Genomic DNA, 22390 nt, shown 5'->3' on the forward strand with positions numbered 1-22390 from the left:
TCTGTGTGCAGTTTATATAATAGAGTTAATCTATTTTCAGATCGTCGCAGGAGTGCTGTCAGCATTGCTGCAGAGATTGAAGAGGTGGGGGGTCAGCCTGTTAGTGGTCAGACCACTCTACATGAAATTGGTGTGCATGGCTGTCACCCCAGGAGGAAGCCTCTTCTGAAGACGGTACACAAGAAAGCCCGAAAACAGTTTGCTGAAGACATGTCAACAAAGCACATGGATTACTGGAACCATGTCCTATGGTCTGATGAGACGAAGATTAATTTGTTTGGTTGCGATGGTCTCAAGCATGTGTGGCAGCGACCAGGTGAGGAGTACAAAGATAAGTGTGTCATGCCTACAGTCAAGCATGGTGGTGGGAATGTCATGGTCTGGGGCTGCATGAGTGCTGCAGGTGTTGGAGAGTTACAGTACATTCCAATGAGGGGAAACATGAACTACAACATGTACTGTGAAATACTGCAGCAGAACATGATCCCCCTCCCTTCAGAAACTGGGTCGCAGGCAGTGTTGTTAATAACGGCGTTACAATATAACGGCGTTACTAACGGCGTTACTTTTTTCAGTAGTGAGTAATCTAATTAATTTTCTCATCTTGGCAACGCCGTTACCGTTACTGAGGCGGGAAAGGCGTGCGTTACTATGCGTTACTAAGTTGGTTGAATAAAAAAAGTCAGAGAGACGGACTCATGGAGACGAGAGAGCAGAGCAGGAGTGGGGAAGACGCCGTTGCAAACGCGATGCTAGGTGGCTCCAATAATACCTGACTGTAGCCTACAAACTACGCCCACATGATATGGTAGATATCACATATTATAGAACTAGATGCAAATGATAGACACCGCTGCATTGGCAACATGTTTTAAGGACTACATGCGTTAGTAAACAGCCGCCATCTTAAAGCAGTAGACCTCTCAGGAAGGCTCTGTTGTTGAGATCCTTCCTAGCGAACCTACTTTTTTTTTGTTTTTTTTTTCTAAAATGGTCCTAAATCGGCAAAATCTTGACTTAAATCTATCTTTAAATGATGAAACAGTTTTAAAACTTACACATGTTGAAAGTAGACAGAAGGGAACTAATGCAATAGCGGGAGCAATTTTGACAACTTTAATGGTTGATTCACAACTTTAAATGACTTCCACACATAGCAAAGGTTACTATCTAGTTATCGCAATACCCTTGTGTCTAGTTAAGTGGAGGGTAAAGAATTGGGCTAGGGCCAATTGTCCCCAAAACCCATTAAACTTCACATTGTGTGACCTTTGCCAAGTAACTAATTACTCTTAAATTCAGGTAACTGAGTTACTAACGCAATTACTTTTTGGGAGAAGTAATTTGTAACTGTAATTAATTACTTTTTTAAAGTAAAATTAACAACACTGGTCACAGGGCAGTGTTCCAGCATGACAATGACCCCAAACACACCTCCAAGAAGACCACTGCTTTACTGAAGAGACTGAGGGTAAAGGTGATGGACTGCCAAGCATGTCTCCAGACTTGAACCCAATAGAACATCTTTGGGGGATCCTCAAGCGGAAGGTGGAGGTGCGCAAAGTCTTAAATATCCAGCAGATGGAGGAGTGGAAGAGCATTCCAGTGGCAACCTGTGAAGCTCTGGTTAACTCCATGCCCATGAGAGTAAAGGCAGTTCTGGATAATAGTGGTGGCCACACAAAATATTGACAGTTGACATGTCGTATGTTATTATTGACAACTTTCACTAGGGGGTGTACTCACTTTTGTTGCCAGGGGTTTAGATATTAATGACTATATTTTGAGGGGAAAATAAATCAACTCTATTATATAAGCTGCACACACACAACTTTCATTGTGTCAAAGTGTCATTTTGTCAGTGTTGTCCCATGAAAAGATATACTAGTACTTAAATATCTGCAGAAATGCGAGGGGTGTACTCACTTTTGTGATACACTGTATGTTAAGATCAACTGAAACAGAACAATTACATTTTATTCAAACTTTGTCATCATTTTTAAATACAATCCCATTTAAATAACAAGTGACATCCAACCGCTTAGTGGAAAAGTGACAGGATGAATTTTATTGATAATAAATAACTATTTTTTTAATTTTTTTTTTTTTAAAAGACTTAAAAAATAAAAATAATGTCAAGTCCAACCTAAGATATTAACTTTCCGTTGTAGGTTCCAAATCGTAAAAAGCCCCAGCTCGACGCTCTCTTCGCTTGTTCTCCTCATATGCACGCTGGACAACGGCAAAAAAAAAAGACTCTCACTGCTCGCATTGAGTTCTTTCTTTTAATCCAACAAAAAGCGACTCCACAGAGCGATATCCAAAACGTTAACAAAAGAGCGAACTGAGAGAATGAAGAGGAAACGATAAATTATCCACTTTGAACGTTAAATCGAGAAATATATCGAAAAAGAGAGTAGCCAAGAGAGCGAGAGAGAGAATAATCAAGAGAGAGAGGTCAAAAAACTGTGTTGCTCTCTTCCTTATGCCTTCGCGCAACTGTTCGCACACACAGTTCCTTCCGCATGTCGTCAAGCATGGCGTCACGAGCTTGTTTTAGGAAATCAAATAAATGCAGTGGGGCAAATAAGTATTTAGTCAACCACTAATTGTGCAAGTTCTCCCACTTGAAAATATTAGAGGCCTCTAATTGTCAACATGGGTAAACCTCAACCATGAGAGACAGAATGTGGAAAACCCCCCCAGAAAATCACATTGTTTGATTTTTAAAGAATTTATTTGCAAATCATGGAAAATAAGTATTTGGTCAATATCAAAAGTTAATCTCAATACTTTGTTATGTATCCTTTGTTGGCGATAACGGAGGCCAAACGTTTTCTGTAACTCTTCACAAGCTTTTCGCACACTGTTGCTGGTATTTTGGCCCATTCCTCCATGCAGATCTCCTCTAGAGCAGTATTGTTTTGGGGCTGTCGTTGGGCAACACGGACTTTCAACTCCCTCCTCACCACGTGGCGTCAAAATGATAACAAGAACGGTGAGCAAAAATCCCAGAACCACACGGGGGGACCTAGTGAATGACGTACAGAGAGCTGGGACCACAGTAACAAAGGCTACTATAAGTAACACAATGCCAGGGTCCTCGCCAGGGACTCAAATCCTGTACTGCCAGACGTGTCCCCCTGCTGAAGAAAGTACACGTCCAGGCCCGACTGCGGTTCGCTAGAGAGCATTTGGATGATCGAGAAGAGGACTGGGAGAATGTGTTATGGCCTGGACGTCTACTTTCTTCAGTAGGGGACACATCTGGCAGTGCAGGATTCTTTAAAATCAAACCATGTGATTTTCTGTTGTTTTTTTTCCACATTCTGTCTCTCATGGTTGAGGTTTACCCATGTGACGATTACAGGCCTCTCTAATATTTTCAAGTGGGAGAACTTGCACAATTAGTGGTTGACTAAGTACATTTTTGCCCCACTGTAAATCACAATTAACCTGAATTATTTACTCAACCTTTATTTAGGCTCCTACACCTGTAATAAATAAATGGCAATTCTTAGCTGTGATGATAGGATATCCATGAAAGGGTGCAAATTGTGACAACCAACCCCGCTCTTACCTGTTATAGAAAACTCAATGGATGATAATCCAGAAGTTTGACTGCTTAATGAGAAAGACTCACCCATGTGATTCTTATCCTTGGCATGCCGAGACAAATTTCGGAGGAAGCCCGTGATGGAACGCAACTCCGAATCGTTGTTGGTGCGCAAAAGATCCAGCAGGACTGGCACCATGCGCTCCTGGTCCATGGCTACGCGGCTCAACACCCCCGCCCACTGGAGGAACGGCAGAGACGGTTCAGCTAAGTTTGTTAAAATAGATGTGAGGACGAGGTTCGAGGTCAAAGCGGTGGAGCACTGACCCGCCTGTCTCCGGCCGTGATATTCTGGAGAGCTCCCGCAGCCGCCTCCCGCGTGGTCGAGTTGATCTCACATTGCTGCAGCACACGGTTGTACAAGCCGACGATCTGCGGGTGCCATAGCCACTCCATGCCTTTTGGAACGCGGGCAACTTCGGTGAACGTGGACAGGTCTTGGTTCCGACTCTGTGGGGGAAATAATAATCATTTTTTATTTATACAGACCTTCTATATACTACATAATGGCACTAAAACAAGATCAGCCAATGCCAGTGAGCAGAAAGGGAAGTGTTCCATGTGCGTACATTCGCCTTCTTGCTCTGAGGCGTGAAGCAGCCGATGGATTCGCCTTTCCCGGAGTCCTCGGCTCGGCTAGGCCCCTCCAAACGAAGCAGAGCCGACGGGGGCATCTCGCTATAGAGCTGGTACGAGAGGTTCCTCAAGACACAGACTGCATTTTCCACTCCCTGAAGGACATACACATTGAGATAAAAGGACACCAGTGTAGGGGACAAGTGGACTAGAAGACAGAATTTCTGCAGCAACCCTTAAAGAGAATCTTGTTACATAAACTGAAAAAATTGAGATTTTCATTTTTCTGACGTGTAATAGTGAATAAAAGCCAGTATTTTCAGGAAGTAGCCACATAACAAGGGGTCAAATATTTTATCATTGCCAGTACTGTTTTAGCCAATCAAATGTGATAAGCCTGCACTTCCTTTTTATGCCATTAATACTCTTAAAAACCCATTGATTCTTGCACCACGAAACAAAATGGCTGCGCTCGTAAGCGATTTAATTGTTGGTTAAAAATGTATTTTCTATATTAACAGAGACCTAACAAATTCTCAATTTGCATACTTAAATACTTTGAGCAATAAGGGGTGTGACAAAACATCGAAAGGTTGATATATCGTGATACTTTGTATCCCAAAGGTTTATTGATATGCTCCTGCCAAGAATCGATCCCGTAATTTCCCGAATATAACACGCACTTTTTTACCCAAAATCAACTTGTAAAATCATGGGTACGCATTATACACGGATACAGGGATGGAGACAGAAATATATATACAGTGGGGCAAATAAGTATTTAGTCAACCACTAATTGTGCAAGTTATCCCACTTGAAAATATTAGAGAGGCCTGTAATTGTCAACATGGGTAAACTTCAACCATGAAGGACAGAATATGGGGAAAAAAAATCACATTGTTGGATTTTTAAAGAATTTATTTGCAAATCACGATGGAAAATAAGTATTTGGTCAATACCAAAAGTTAATCTCAATACTTTGTTATGTACCCTTTGCTGGCAATAACGGAGGCCAAACGTTTTCTGTAACTCTTCACAAGCTTTTCACACACTGTTGCTGGTATTTTGGCCCATTCCTACATGCAGATCTCATCTAGAGCAGTGATGTTTTGGGGCTGTTGTTGGGCAACACGGACTTTCAACTACCTCCACAGATTTTCAATGGGGTTGAGATCTGGAGACTGGCTAGGCCACTACAGGACCTTGAAATGCTTCTTACGAAGCCACTCCTTTGTTGCCCTGGCTGTGCGTTTGGGATCATTGTCATGCTGAAAGACCCAGCCACATCTCATCTTCAATGCCCTTGCTGATGGAAGGAGATTTTCACTCAAAATCTCTCGATACATGGCCCCATTCATTCTTTCCTTTAAACAGATCTGTCGTCCTGGTCCCTTTGCAGAAAAACAGCCCCAAAGCATGATGTTTCCACCTCCATGCTTCACAGTGGGTATGGTGTTCTTCGGATGCAATTCAGTATTCTTTCTCCTCCAAACTGGAGAACCTGTTTTTCTACCAAAAGGTTCTATTTTGGTTTCATCTAACCATAACACATTCTCCCAGTCCTCTTCTGGATCATCCAAATGCTCTCTAGCGAACCGCAAACGGGCCTGGACTGGACGTGTACTGGCTTCAGCAGGGGGGACATGTCTGGCATTCACTTGGTCCCCCCGTGTGGTTCTGGGATTTTTGCTCACCGTTCTTGCTATCATTTTGACACTACGGGGTGAGATCTTGCATGGAACCCAGATCGAGGGAGATTTTCAGTGGTCTTGTATGTCTTCCATTTTCTAATAATTGCTCCCACAGTTGATTTCTTTACACCAAGCGTTTTACCTATTGCAAATTCAGTCTTCCCAGCCTGGTGCAGGTCCACAATTTTGTCTCTGGTGTCCTTCGACAGCTCTTTGGCCTTGGCCATAGAGGAGTTTGGAGTGTGACTGACTGAGGTTGTGGACAGATGTCTTTTATACCGATAATGAGTTAAAACAGGTGTCATTAGTACAGGTAACGAGTGGAGCCTCGTTAGACCTCGTTAGAAGAAGTTAGACCTCTTTGACAACCAGAAATCTTGGTTGTTTGTAGGTGACCAAATACTTATTTTCCGCTCTAATTTGGAAATAAATTCTTTAAAAATCATATAATGATTTGCTGTTTTTTTCTACATTCTGTCTCTCATGGTTGAGGTTTACCCATGTTGACAATTACAGGCCTCTCTAATCTTTTCAAGTAGGAGAACTTGCACAATTGGTGGTTGACTAAATACTTATTTGCCCCACTGTATATTATATAAATATAAAGACAGAATTTTTTTTTTTTGACACGGCCATGTTGTGTTGAAGAAAACGTATGCGGCGATCCGTTGCCGACCGTTACGGTACATGACGTCACCATTTTGTTTCGGTAATACTTCACTCTGATTAGTTGAATGATTTCGACTGTTAAGTTCTGCTTTTTTCACTCTTCATAAAGCACAGAATTTAGTTTGTTGAACTCATTTGAGTCAACGTTTATTGCAACTCGGCAACCCGGACCACAACAAACTTAACAAAACAGACTTCATGTGTCCGTCAACTACTGTATATCTGTACCTCGGGAAACTCAAACCCAAATAACAATAGTTCCTCTTGTTACAGTCTACAGTGATGCGCTCTTTCCGATTTCCGACTTCAGTCCTCACTTCTCTTTTACCGTATCAATCCATGGAAGAAACATTTACTCATCATGATGAAACGAGCAAGTTATACAGCAGCCTTTAAAAGAAAAGTCACATCTGTTTTGTTTTCTCCTGGATTCTGGTTTGTTGGAGAAGTTGTCAAATCATATTATTACCGTACATATTGTCAGTTTATGGTAATGTTTTGAACTACCAATGTGCTATGCTTGCGCTGTGTTTCACCAGTCAGTAAAATGACATTTTTGTTTCTGTACACGACCTCTGTTTTCTTGTATGCTTCAATTTATTGGTGCTAAAATTAGGGTGCGCGTTATACACGGGTTCAATCATTTTCCCTAGATTTCACAAGTAAATTTGGGGTGCGCGTTATTATTATTTTCGTGGTTTTCCGACTCGTGTGAGGCATTAACTTGACGGTCTGAACGTGACAAGTGGCATAGAAGTGGACCATTTCAAATCCGATCCGGGTCACTTTCGTATGTGCTTCAAATCCGATCTGGGCCACATTTTTCCAGAATGTCATGGAGGTCTGTACTGTCAAGTCTCCCAAATCGGAATTCATGCAGCAATTACGTCAGCAAAGAGCGAGAGAGCCGCTACGGTAGCAGTGCAGCTCTGCGTTATTAGCGCCTAGCTTGCATTGAACACGGCTTTTGGGGAAGGGCTTGACAACAGTCATAAAAAACATAAAAATGGGTTGAGGATAAGCGTGAGAATGATCGGTTTTCTCTCTGCTCTATATGAGCAATATTTCAACATTGCTTACACGGCCGAGAGTTGGGCAAACTGCTCGTATGTGTGTGTGACATGCACGGACAGTGCGTGCACGCTATTGATCCCTATTAACTCTGCATATAAGCCAAAACGGGGATTATTTATGTCTGTTATTTGTGTCCTCTTTTAAAAAGCTAAATATTATATCCCTGGAATGACAGCCAGCATGTGTGGTCATTTGTTTTGATGCTTCTGCGCATGTGGATCTTCTTGCTCAGCACGTGTTGGACTGCGAATTGCGCATGCGTAATGCTTGAATGGTCTCAATGGACAAAGGCAGTCTGAATTGGCATGCCAAAAAAACGGATGACAAAAAATAGGATTTGTGCATTAAAACCTGTAGTTTGAACCTAGTCTTTTTGTTCCTTTAAGGGGATTTACATGTCACTTTCTGTTGAGTTTGAGTCACTGCCTATTCATTTGGGGAGATTCTTGAGTTACTTCCTGTTCTGTAACCCAAAATGAACCGGAAGTTAACTATAAATGCTCCAAAATCCAAAGGAAGTGACCCATTAATACCCCAAGATCAACAGTGACTAAAAATCAACAGGAAATTATGTGTTTGTGGGATGTACATGATGAAGGTCTTTTACTTTGAACATAAATAAGCCTGTGCCATAAAGCTAATATGACATCAAAAAAGAGCACAAAATATCATACAAAGTAGGAGATCTTCTATTACGTGTTCAAGCCCTGTCCAACACATATTTCAGTCAAAATACCAATTTTCTTTTAATAATACAGTGATCCCTCACTACTTTGCGCTTCAAACTTTCACGGATTCGCGGATTTTTTTCACTTAAAAAAAGAACACAGTCTTTATTTACAAATGTTAAAATATGCATTTATACATGTACAAATAATTGTTTTCTTTAATATTTATTTATCTCATTTATATCAGAATTGAGACATGAGGGTTTTATGTATTTTTTAAAATTATTCTTTGGGAAAAAAGGAAAAAAAAACATGTCCTACTTGCATCTCTTTTCAATGCTGTTAAATCTGAATAAATACTTTGAAAAAAAAAAACCAAAAATTAATGTACAGTAAATAAGCCCTGCCTCAACTTCGCGGATTTCCGATTTTCACCGAGGGGTCCCCCAATTAGCCACGAAAAACGAGGGATCACTGTACCTCTAGGACTAGATGTAATGGCCAGGAATTTTTATTTTTTTGGCTCACCTTGTCCTCCGCTTTGTTCTCCTCCAGCGAGGACTTGATGTAGGTCACCAACGAATCTACCAGGCCGTGAGTCTGTCTCATGTTCTGACGGGTCTTTTCATTCACTGAGCTGAGATTCCTAAAAAATACGAGAGACGGCAAAACGGGTGAGAAAGACAGCTTCTACTTTCTCTCAAAACACACGATCTTTTCGACATCCGACGTAAAATTTGACTCGCCGTTTGTTTCTACATCCGGCGACGTGCTCGAAATACTACGACATGACAGCACCGCAGACAAACGCACAGCAGATTTTCTTGTTAGAGAAATGAACACAGGTTTTAAAAAGGTTGGTACAGGTGGTGAAACAAGGAAAAAGATGACGCTTACCATTGAAATGATGATGCAAATTATAGAAAAATATGAGCGTGGGGTTTGCATCTGTGAACTAGTTCAACAATACATCTCCACGGTCCTCCTACGACCTCAATTCATCAGTATTTATAAGTTAAGGTGACAATTATTATTGTAGTAACATCGCCAAAGAAATCACCAGCTTTGTCAGGTTTTTAATATTTACTTCAGAACTTATCCAACACAAAACGCCTACTGTCCGCCGTAGTTGACTGTGTTCTCAAGAAAACATTCAAAGTGAGAGTTGGCTCTCAACCTCACCGCTCCCTCTCGCTGTCATGTCAGGAGCGCGGGGTGTTCAGGTACAGCAAAAAACGTCCGCCATATTAGAACCCAATTTGTTACATTATTACAGGAATTATTATTATTATTATTAATATTATATTATTATTATGATTTTTATTTATAATTTATTTGTTTTGCTATGTGTAACTGCCCTTTGTAATAGTACCAGCAGTATTTATTGGGGATTTAGTGGAGGTTTTTGGGCTGTGGAACAAATAAATGGAATTATTAAGTGTTCCTCTGGGAAAATCCTGCTCGACATACGACCATTTCAACTTACAAACAAGGTCCTGGAACGAATTAACTTCGTATGTAGAGGCACCACTGTATTCTAGCATTGTTTCTTTACAGAACCCTCTATACTCCGTTGTGATAAATGAAAATGACTGCAGCATTTTAAAAACTTGCGTAACAAAATGTTTTTCAAAAACTTGGGAGTGCCGCAAGCCTTTTCAAACACAAAGAGGGATAAAAGCTCCAGTCGGTTTGCTCGAAGGGGTGTATGCAGATGTGATGCTGTTAAACAAAATATGATGAAAGCAAACAAAGACAAATATCAAGCGGCGGGCACCTGAGGCTAGGGATGTCCCGATCCAGGTTTTTGCACTTCCGATCCGATATTGTTTTGCACTTCCGATCCGAAACTGGCCGATACCGATACCGACCTATCTGAGCATGTGTTAAAGTTTAAAGTTATTTAGCCTCCTCACTTAGTTGTCAGACTCATGTTGAAAAAGGTTTTAGTACCCTTGATAATATGGAGATAGAATAGTGCCAAAAGAAGTGAGGTTGTAAAATGAAAATTCTTCCTGTAAAATGACCATTTTTAACTAAAAAACACTTGTATTACCGACTTTTTCCTTTTGTAATAAACATGAAAAAAACACAATGTAAAAAATACATTATACAAGTGTTTTTTTTCCAATTACAAGTGATTTTTTTTGTTCTACGGGTGTTTTTTCTTAGCTACAGGTTAAAAAGTTTTGTCTCACCCTTGTCGCGTTTTATGAGACAAAAAAAATACTCGTAACCTAGTTTTAAAATAAAAACATACCTGTAAAATGACTCATCTTAACTAAAAAACACTTGTATTTTAACTAAAAAAACACTTGTATTTCCAAATTTTTTCGTTGTGAAATAAACATGAAAAAACAATATTATAAAATTTCTTCAAGTGTTTTTTTTCCTCATTTACAAGTGATTTTTTTTGTTCTACGGGTGTTTTTTCTTAGCTACAGGTTAAAAAGTTTTGTCTCACCCTTGTCGCGTTTTATGGGACAAAAAAAATACTTGTAACCTAGTTTTAAAATAAAAACTACCTGTAAAATGACTCATCTTAACTAAAAAACACTTGTATTTTAACTAAAAAAACACTTGTATTTCCAAATTTTTCGTTGTGAAATAAACATGAAAAAACAATATTAAAAAATTTCTTCAAGTGTTTTTTTCCCCCATTTACAAGTGATTTTTTTTATTTTTCTACAGGTGTTTTTTTCTTTGCTACAGGTGAAAAAGTTTCGTCTCACCCCTTGTGGCGTTTTCTGAGACAAAAGTCACTTGTAACCAAAGATGAAAAAATCTACTTGTACATCGAAATAATATGTTGTAAAACACAAAAATATCATTCCAAGTCGTGGTCAAAAGAAGACGTTAGTTAAGAAAGAACACAATCTAGTGAATAGTTCTTCGGGTGTTTTATCTTTAATAATCTACAAGTGTTTTCTGAGCATGTACAACTAAATTTCGGCCCAAGCATGTGATGTGAGGCAAAATTCAGACCAATCGGAACGGCGATTGTTCAGGAGGAGGGCGGGACCATACGGCGATTGTTCAGGAGGAGGGCGGGACCATACGTATGGTCCCGCCCTCCTCCTGAACAATCGCCGTTCCGATTGGTCTGAATTTTGCCTCACATCACATGCTTGGGCCGAAATTTAGTTGTACATGCTCAGAAAACACTTGTAGATTATTAAAGATAAAACACCCGAAGAACTATTCACTAGATTGTGTTCTTTCTTAACTAACGTCTTCTTTTGACCACGACTTGGAATGATATTTTTGTGTTTTACAACATATTATTTCGATGTACAAGTAGATTTTTTCATCTTTGGTTACAAGTGACTTTTGTCTCAGAAAACGCCACAAGGGGTGAGACGAAACTTTTTCACCTGTAGCAAAGAAAAAAACACCTGTAGAAAAATAAAAAAAATCACTTGTAAATGGGGGAAAAAAACACTTGAAGAAATTTTTTAATATTGTTTTTTCATGTTTATTTCACAACGAAAAATTTGGAAATACAAGTGTTTTTTTAGTTAAAATACAAGTGTTTTTTAGTTAAGATGAGTCATTTTACAGGTATGTTTTTATTTTAAAACTAGGTTACAAGTATTTTTTTTGTCCCATAAAACGCGACAAGGGTGAGACAAAACTTTTTAACCTGTAGCTAAGAAAAAACACCCGTAGAACAAAAAAAATCACTTGTAAATGAGGAAAAAAAACACTTGAAGAAATTTTATAATATTGTTTTTTCATGTTTATTTCACAACGAAAAAATTTGGAAATACAAGTGTTTTTTTTAGTTAAAATACAAGTGTTTTTTAGTTAAGATGAGTCATTTTACAGGTATGTTTTTATTTTAAAACTAGGTTACGAGTATTTTTTTTGTCTCATAAAACGCGACAAGGGTGAGACAAAACTTTTTAACCTGTAGCTAAGAAAAAACACCCGTAGAACAAAAAAAATCACTTGTAATTGGAAAAAAAACACTTGTATAATGTATTTTTTACATTGTGTTTTTTTCATGTTTATTACAAAAGGAAAAAGTCGGTAATACAAGTGTTTTTTAGTTAAAAATGGTCATTTTACAGGAAGAATTTTCATTTTACAACCTCACTTCTTTTGGCACTATTCTATCTCCATAGATAACAACTAGCCAGCTGAATTAGGTGAGTTTGAATAACAAGAAACTGACCTGTTTATTCAGTGACAAACACAAAACATTATAAATAACAAACAGAAATGGCATAGTCAGTCAGTAAAACGTGCAAATAATATTGTAAACTGTCTTAAAAAAGCAAAACACACCAACAACCTCAGTGGAAAATCCCACAAATCCCCCAAGCTATTAGATGCTTTTAATGTTTCGTGCATTAGTTACAAAAATTGTATAAAAAGCCTCTCAGGTTTAAATAAACGACTATTTCAGTATCAAGTTAACATTTTAAAACAGTAAATAAAATACTCAAGTCCCCATTCTGTATCAGCATCTTTAAACAACATTCAATTCATTTAATTTTGCGAATCAACTGTTAAAGTTGTTAAAATTGCTCCCGTTATTCCATAATTTCCCTTCTGTCTACTTTTGACATGTGAAAGTTTTAAAACTGTTTTGAAGATAGATTCAAGTTAAGATTTTGCCGATTAAGGAGTATTTTAGATAAAAAGTTAATTAGGTTCGCTTGGAAGGTTCACAACAGCCTACTAGGGAAGTCTTCTGCTTTAAGATGGCGGCTGTTGCTAACGCCGTTGAGTCTGTCTTTTTGCATCTAGGGTAAATATCCACGGTGAATGGGAACCTTTTGAAACTCCAAAAAGGCGCATACGCCTCTCCCTCATACAGAATGATTTTTCTGCAGCCGTTTGGCTGGCGTGATGCGAAAAATAAACGTATTAATCCGCAAAATCAGCTGAATCCTTCGTCCTCATACACAACAGTAAGCTGTATAGTGAAGAGGACGTCTTCTACCGTACACGTCACAGCGCCCTCCTCCTCAATGCAAGACCGAAGCCGGAAGTCACTCATTTTCATGGGCCGGGATTAAAAAAACTAAATAAATATAGCGATCGCTTCCACACACAGCGGTCAGTTTCTCACCACATTGCATCCCGAAGACCGCGCTGTTTATTAGTTCCGCTTTACTTGACATATTTCAATCATCGGAATTTGGATGTTTGTGAATCGTTCTCGAATCTTCAGCGGCCGAATCGCGTGTTGGATGGTGCGTCTTTACTCACGTGAGATAATGGCTCATCCAGAATGAATTCTTCGGCAATGACTCTTGTTATTCCCTGGGCTTTGGGACTGTCGAGTGCCAGTTTGTCACGCATAGCAAAAGTTTCTGCCAGTGTTAGTTGCGTAGGACCTTTCTTTTTGTCTTCGGTTTTCTTAACATACTCATATTGTTTGTGGTGGTATTTTGCTAAATGCTTGATTAGGTTGGTTGCATTAAAACTTCTTACAGCTTTACCACTACGCTTGACTTTATTGTGGCATATGTTGCTCTCTGCCTCTTCGTCTTTGTTGTCCTGTAAGGTGAAATGATCCCACACAGCTGGCATTTTTACCGATAAAGTCTCTCGGTAAATTGGGAGACGGTAATGTAAATGTAGTGTGTTGAAGGTGTGCCGTAAAATGCGGACCGGATTTTAGGGAAACCGAAGCAAAAACTGGAATGGATTATGTAAATCGGTGCGCTGGAAAACCCGGACCGGACTTTAAAAAAAAAAAACTGGATCGGAATTTTTCCCGTGTTCCGATCCGATACGCATTTTTTTGCCCATATCGGCGTCCGATCCGATCCAAATATCGGATCGGGACATCTCTACCTGAGGCAGCCGGTGGTGTTGAAGAAGATTTCCGCCTCCGAGGCCGACTGCTTGACGCCCTCCGATCCTTCGCTGCCAGACAGAGGGATGAGGATCTTGTCGGTCAGATCCGGAAGAGCCTCGCGGGCCAGTTTCTCCTTCAGGGTGTCTTTGGATGACAGGTTCCACAAGATTCCTGCGAAAAGCCACACAGGAGAGTTAGTGTTTGAAATAATAATGTTTTAGTGCCACGGACAACAGTAGACATCCATTCCATTTATACTAGGAGAGGCTGACAGCGAATGATCGGCTGTAACCAAGGGCATAGGTTTGGTCTCAACATTGCTAAGGACGATATAACAGCATAACCTGCATGTAATAATAGTAATACATTTTATTTGAAGGCGCCTTTCTGGCACTCGAGGTCACCGTACAATCATTAAAAAAAAAAAAATGTACATGTTTTGCCAGGGACGGGACATGAATAAGACCAAACAGATTGGGTGAACGGGGGTCAGGGCTATATTTCTCACGAATATGAACCTAATAAATAGATAGGCTAAATGATCAATGCAAAATAAATCTGTATTGACATATACTAACTAGACCTGAAACTAATACTCGAGCGTTACTTGAGTTAAAAACTGGTCCGAGTAATTTTATTCACCTCGAGGAATCGTTTAATTTTGACCGGACTACTTTTAATGCAGGACAACGTGCTAACGTCACGTGCGTAGAAGAAGAAGCAAAAAAAACAACAACAAAAAAAACAAACCTTACTGCAGCCGACAGCCGCTACAAACTATGCCGGCGTTGCTAAAAACTACGCCCGCACGATGCTACGGTGGTAGCAGGTAGTGTCTGATGCGTCTCATAGATATCACAAGTATGTAGAACTAGATGCGAAATGACCGACTCGGCGGCATTAGTAAACAGCCGCCATCTTAAAGCAGTAGACTTCTCAGCGCTAATAAATAAGATAACGTTACTGTCACACGCTCACGTAACGTGAGCCCTGCGGAGGGCTAGGTTTCTATTAATTATTTATGACCACTGTCGATCTGTGGCTAACGTGTTTTACATATACAGGCTTTATTTAATCTGTGACAACATAGCGCTGTAGAGTGATGAGGGTGTAAAATAAAAACTTAATAATGCTAACTGTCAATTTTAGCTCAGTAGTCATTGCTGGATAAAACACCAAGTAGCACTGGTCCCTAATGTGCTCCAATACAGCAGGTTTTGAACACTGCAAAAACTCAAAATCCTATCAGGACTTACAGTTTAGACCAACTTAAAACTTAACTAGAATTTAAAAATAGCTTGACACATATGGAAATTCAATTGAAACACGTCAATTAACTCGAGTATTCGATTAGAGAAAAATATTCAAATTAAATTTTATTGCTTAGAGTATTCGTTTAATTAAAGTGGCGTTGTAATGGTTTGTTTTAAAGGGGTTGCATTTAGTTTTATTGATCAGGGTGGATACACTGCCCTCTGGTCTGCCTAATTTCAAATGGCTGAATCCAACTGTTCTGTGTTAAGACCAACATAAGCTAAGTTTTTGTTTGAGATAATGTTTTCTATGCATTCATAATTTAGTTTATAGGCATATTTTGCTGTTTTTCGTGGGAATATGTGAACCATTTGTTAAGACAATTGTAAAAAAAACCTTAGCATTTTATAGCATTTAAGCTAGCAGACTTTTGCAATGTAAGTTAGCCAGCTGTTCTTTTGTTGTACTGAGATCCGCATTTATTTTTTTATACTGTTTAAGGCTCAGCTCAAGTATTTTAATTTTTCATGTGCCTTATCCGATTACTCGATTATTCGAACTAACTAGTTCATCGATTAATCGACTACTAAACTAATCGATAGCAGCAGCCCTAAAGTGATGTGTGTTATCAAGCGTAATGACATTTTTAGGTAAGAAATATATATATGTGTATAGAAATATATATATATATATATATATATATATATATGTTTTTTTTTTTTTTATAAGATCTGGATGTTTTTTGAGTGAAAACATGAATTAGTTTTTCTAGTCACATCTGAGATGCAAATGTTGGCTGTTTTCAACAATGTACATCGAAAATAAAGACATTGATTGACTGAAAATGGTTCAATATTAGATGAAATGTCTTGTTTTCTCATGTATATTTATAATTGTTCTTTACCTAAAAAAAAATGTTTTATCCGATTACTCGATTAATCGATAGACTTTTCAGTCGATTACTAGATTACTTTAAAATATTCGATAGCTGCAGCCACTAACTTTGTATATTGGTTCAGGTGATACACTGTTCGATTCAAACCTTTGATTTTCAAAAACTACTAAAGAAACATTTTGAAAATTTGTAAATTGAAATTGCAATATTTGAACAAAAATTATATTAACATTGAAATAAAAACAAACTTGTTAATAATCTCTATCTCGAATATCTATCCAAGAATGCAAAAAATAAACATTTGTCTTAGGACCACTCAACATTGTCTGTCGAAATAAATACATTTAATATGACTGGGGAAAAAAAATCTTTCAGTATAACAAAAACATAAAAATGGAGCCTTCCTTCAGGTAAAACACAACTGCTTTTGTCCACAAACAGCCAAACTCAAACACTTTTTACCCCGATGATGATTAATGTAAATCAATGTTAAAAAAAGTATCTGCATAGGCTGCAAATAACATTTTTTTAAATAAACATTGTAGAAAGTAAAGTATTACATTTTAAATAAATGCAACTCATCAGCCTATCAAATGTGCGTTTGAGGGGGAAAAAATGGACCGGCAATTCAGCAAGTGACAAGTAAATGTAAGTCTGAACATCCATCCATCCATCCATCCATCGATTATCTTCCGCTTTGTCCGGGGTCGGGTTGCAGGGGCAGCAGCTTTAGCAGGGAAGCCCAGACTCCCCTCTCCCCAGCCACTTCAGCCAGCTCCTCCGGTGGGATTCCAAGGCGTTCCCAGGCCAGTCTCTCCAGTGTGTCCTGGGTCGACCCCGGGGCCTCCCGCCGGTGGGACATGCCCGGAACACCTCTCCAGGGAGGCGTCCAGGAGGCATCCGAACCAGATGTCCGAGCCACCTCAACTGGCTCCTTTCAACGCGGGGGAAGGGAGAGCCCGGACACCCTGCGGAGAATACTCATTTCGGCCGCTTGTATCCGGGATCTTGTTCTTTCGGTCACTACCCACAGCTCGTGACCAGAGGTGATGGTAGGAATGTAGATCGACCAGTAAATCGAGAGATTCGCCTTTTGGCTCAGCTCCTTCTTCACCACAACAGACCGGTGCAGAGTCCACATCACTGCAGACGCTGCACCGATCCGCCTGTCTATCTCCCGCTCCCCCTCCGTGAGTCATCACCTTATCGTGGTGGAGGGGTTTGCGTGTCCCACTGATCCTAGGAGCTATGTTGTATGGGGCTTTAAGCCCCTGGCAGGGTCACCCATGGGGTCCTAGGTGAGGGGCCAGACAAAGCAGAGCTCAAAAGGACCCCTATGATGAGTAAAACAAATGAACTCAAGTTTCCCTTGCACGGACGCAGGTTACCGTGGCCCCCCTCTGGAGCCAGGCCTGGAGGTGAGGCTCGAAGGCAAGTGTCTGGTGGCCGGGCCAGTCCCCATGGGGCCCGGCCGGGCGCAGCCCGAAAAGGCAACGTGGGTTCCCGTTCCCATGGGCTCACCACCTGTGGGATGGGCCAAAGGGATCGGGTGCGTAGGGAGTTGGGCGGCAGCCAAAGGCGGGGGCCTTGGCGGTCAAACCCCCAGCTGCAGCTGCAGATGTCTGAACATAATGGAAATAATTCACTGAATAATGGTAGGGTCAATTTTATCCTTACAACATCTGAGAAGACAATCTAAATTACCTATATAACTGAACTCCTTTTAGACAGTAATGCAAATAAGGTTGTTTAAAAGTTGGTGGGGACAGTTTGGGCATCATGAAAAGTTGGTAGGTGTTATGTGCCTACCGTCCCCATGCAAACCTACGCCCTTGGCTGTAACCCAGTAGTTGTTGAGTTAAAATGAATAATGAGTCTTTACTGATGTCGAGTAAACGGTAGGAGATGAAGCTGACAAAAAACAAGTTAAGCACTGCAAGCCGTGTCATGTTTTGACAAGAAAATTCCTACCGGTGATGTTCTTTTGAAGCTCGTCATCGGGCTCCTTTAACGCCTCCACCAGCTGCGGGATGCCGCCCTCCTCGATCAGTGCCACCTTGTTCTCCATGTTCTCGTATATGAGGTTGCGTGTTGCGCCGGTGGCGTAACGCTGCACTTCCTGACTGTCCGAGTTGAACAGTTTTACCAGCTCGCTGATGCCTTTGGATAAGCGTACCTTAAAACATGTCAGGTGGGGATTTGATTAACGTTGGCTGCCATTGCTGGCGACAGATTTCTGATCCATTTTACAGTAAATGGAGGAGCTGGCAATGATCATTCAGCGTTTCAGAGAAAGCTCATGTGCTTTTTTGTACCTCATTTTTGGCATCACTGTCATTGTAACACTCGTGTTGAATGTAAGCTGCGCCCAGGACTTGCAAAGCAGAGTCTGGTTCTCTCAGATACTGCACAGCTCTGCTCATGTCCAAAGTTTCAATCCTGGTCAAGAAACACATCAGGAGTTATCAGACAGTTTCTATTGTTGGAAAAAAAAAATCTTTTTCCCCCCTTTTTTTAATGAGCAAAAGCAGCAATATTAGTATTAATAACGAGATTAATTAACATGATGCTGTTTTTTTCTCATTGCCTAGATATGTGCTCCAAGCTCTTCACTGGCTTCCAGTTGAGTTTAGAATTAAATTTAAAATCCTCTTTCTTACATTTAAGACCAATTATGGTTTGAGGCCAGCTTATCTCACAGATGCTCTGGTTCCATACCGCCCCAATAGAACACTTCATTCTCAGAATGCAAGTCTACTGGTAGTTCCAAGGGTCTCTAAAAGTACAGTAGGAGCTAGAGCCTTTAGTTACCAAGCTCCTGTCTTATGGAATCAGCTTACAGCTAATATTAAAGAGGCCGACAAAGTCTGTACATTTAAGATTAGACTAAAAACATTCCTATCTGACAAAACTTATGGTCAGGCTAGTTGAAAACAGACTGGACTCACAATTCAGTCTAAGCTGCAGTAGAAGCTGTAATGCTGGGGGAAGTACAGCCACTCAGTCCTATCCCATGCTTCTCACTCTACCTACCACTTGTCTTTACTTTATTTCTCTTTTCTAATTCTAATATCTAGTTGACTAGTCTCTTCATCACTAGTCACCCGGTGTCCCCTTTCCCCCCCTCCCTTCTGGGGGAGAGGCTATTTTTCAGCTGCAACCGCCTGACTATCCTGACCCCTGGCTGGATGGACGTCCTCGTCGCCCCCCACCCCCCGGTCTCATCTGGCTAGATGGACCCCCTCAAGTTCTCTAACCCCATTGCGTCACTACAGACTGGAAGTTCTTTTACTAATACCCATCATCAGTCCTGGTGCTTCTACAGCCTGTCCGTCCTGGGAGTGAATCTCTCCTGACTGTGGTTCTCCCTAAGATTTCTTTTTTTCCCCATGGTTTTTTATTTTTTTATTTTTCCTTGCCGCCATGGAGGGTCTAAGGATGGGGGATGCCCAGGACTTGAACTCATCTAATTCATCTAGTGCAGGGGTTTTCAACCCAGTCCTCAAGGCACACTGTGGGTCCTGGTTTTTGTTCCAGCCGATCCAGCAGAGACAGTTGAACCAATGAGGCTTCTGCTAAAACAAGCCACACCTGACTGCAATCAACTGATTGCACTTGTAAAACACCAGATTGGGGAAAAAGTGTTGTCATCTTGTTTGGTAAGAATGAAATCCTGCACCCACAGTGTGCCTTAGTGGAATAGGTTGGGAACCCCTGATCTAGTGTATCTGATTGTGTATCATATTGACTCTGCAAAGCCCTGAGACAACCTTGTTGTGATATAGGGCTATACAAATAAAATTGAATTGAATAGATATGTGTGTGTTATAGTGGGAGTAAATCTCACTGATGTTTGCCAATCCAGTGGGCTAACAGTGCAAGTGTAGGATGTGTGAAACACCAAGTCTCAAATTGAGCGACGACAGCCAAAAGTAGTCCAGCAGCTATGAAACTGGGTCACAATCCATTGTGCTTAGCTTTAACACACAGCACTACTGAATATTCCCACATAAAAGGCAAATTCTCATCGCTGTCCATGTTTTAATGTAAATATATCCCATATTTTTTGGACTTTAAGTCTCACCTTAGTATAAGTCGCCCCAGCGTATAAGTCGCACCAGCCAAAAAATGCGCAATGAAAAGGAAAAAAACAGATATAAGTCGCACACAGTATAAGTCGCATTTTGGGGGGAAATTTATTTGATAGAATCTAGCATCAAGACAACAGACATGTCATCTTGAAAGGCAATTTAAAATAAAAATACAATAGAGAACAACAGGCTGAATAAGTGTACGGTATGCTAACATTACATGACGCATAAACAACGAACGGAGAACCTGCCTGGTATGTTAATGTAACATAGAGTTATTGAGATAACTATAGCATATAGAACATGCTAACGAGCAACAACAATATAATAATGCGTTAATAATTTCACGCATAAGTCGCTCCAGAGTATAAGACGCACCCTCTGCCAACTATGAAAAAAACTGCGACAGTCGGTATACGGTACATACAGTGGGGAGAACAAGTATTTGATACACTGCCAATGGTTTTTCCCATTGGCAGTGTATCAAATACTTGTTCTTCCCACTGTATTTACAAGAAAAAAAATGATTTACAAATTGACTCTTTGGCATTTTAGGGTTACTGCCATCAAAGTCAACTCCAATCCTCACAAGGACACAACTAAATCCAGACTACAGCTGCTTTAAAAATCAAGTGTTTTTAGATTGACCAAAGACTTCACTACCAGTTAACATGACAGCTCCTACAGACATTTCGCCACAGCTTCCAGAAGGGGGCAGGCAGAGTGTCGTGGCAGCTTTCACAACGATAAACTAACGCCGCGTTCTAATGCCGGATTTAGGTGGAAACAAGATGAAAGTTGTAGTGCATACAAGCAGGCAGGAGTGTCTCAAGAGTGATTTGGTCGAGGATTCAAAGTAATTATTATATAAAATAGCATCATGCATGCACTTTGAAACGTTGTGAAAAAAATGAAATGGAAAAAAATAGCGTAACTTTAGCTTGAAAGATTTACGTAAAATGAACGATAACTGCCCGCTTTTTTTTGCTTTGAACCATGAATCTAGACTGTTTTACGTTCATATCTATAGAAATTTTGGGATTTACGCATTTATTTAGAAGAATTTTTAATTTAAGCTTTTTGTTTTGTGATGGCCGCCATGTTGGATTTTGTATCCATACAGAATAGCTTAACTTTACATTCAAATAATCAGGTAATTTTCAGCCAACTGCCCCAAAACACGAGTAATTTAGACATTTCTGCGTCCATTCATTTACGTGTTTTATGTTATGTAACATTTTAATCTAAAAACAGCAAGGGCCAGATAGCTGGCAATAGTGACATAAGAATTCAACCTAAATACTATTTTTTTGTGATTGTATATAGAAAAATGCAAAATTTGCTTTTGTTGTAAAATTAAGATGACTGCATGCTTTCCTCAAGTATTAAGTTTCTAATGGGAAAATTAAGTGATTTATTAGCTGCTTAAAACTTGTCAAAATTTAACTAAATAAAAATATTGGAGATGCTATTTTGGGCAAAAACCTATATGTTAAATATTGATATTGATCCTGAAAATATAAGTGATTATCTCTGCATTTGGTGATTTTTGTGTATCTCCCGTAAAATGTGACAATTTTATAGCCCTTTTAATTTTTGTTAAACTTATATTAAAATTAATAAATTGGGATTTTATCAGGGAACGACTTTGAGTTTTTATGGCGCAGCTCATAGAGACTCATAAATGCCTAAGGGAGGGGCCTGTTTTGGTTTTAGGTGGCTAGCGGCTTTGGTTTTGAAAATATTAGAATGTTTTTGAAAACAGGCCCCCTATGGAGCAGCCCCACATCCCGTTTCTGGTCAACTGATAGTAAACTCTATGCATTGACCACACAGTAACTTTGCCGTATTACCACTTACAAAAAAACTAAGGCAACACATCAACTTCTTTACAACTCATCTAACGGCTAGATGTCCAAACATTTGGATTAGAAAGGGCTGGTTTTGGATAAAAACCACCAAAACTTTGAGTTACGATTTTTATTTTCCAGATTTCTTTCCTCCTCCCTACTTTTTTAAAGAGACAAAGACAAAAGACAGT

General features: G+C 39.9%; 1 protein-coding gene across 3 annotated transcripts in view; it reads right to left on the reverse strand.

Moving 5' to 3' along the window:
* Positions 1-22390, reverse strand: part of LOC130916184 (plakophilin-3-like) — a 53326-nt gene that overhangs the window by 8272 nt on the left and 22664 nt on the right. For all 3 annotated transcript variants that reach the window (XM_057836692.1, XM_057836694.1, XM_057836691.1), the window contains 7 exons: positions 18574-18697; positions 18230-18434; positions 14106-14280; positions 8823-8940; positions 4186-4347; positions 3884-4066; positions 3644-3797 (listed from right to left, as the gene is read on the reverse strand). In XM_057836692.1, the coding sequence (XP_057692675.1) occupies positions 3644-3797; positions 3884-4066; positions 4186-4347; positions 8823-8940; positions 14106-14280; positions 18230-18434; positions 18574-18697 (1121 nt within the window). The remainder of the gene's footprint in view (positions 1-3643; positions 3798-3883; positions 4067-4185; positions 4348-8822; positions 8941-14105; positions 14281-18229; positions 18435-18573; positions 18698-22390) is intronic.

This window comes from Corythoichthys intestinalis, chromosome 5, assembly GCF_030265065.1.
Source record: "Corythoichthys intestinalis isolate RoL2023-P3 chromosome 5, ASM3026506v1, whole genome shotgun sequence".
Classification (NCBI taxonomy): domain Eukaryota; kingdom Metazoa; phylum Chordata; class Actinopteri; order Syngnathiformes; family Syngnathidae; genus Corythoichthys; species Corythoichthys intestinalis.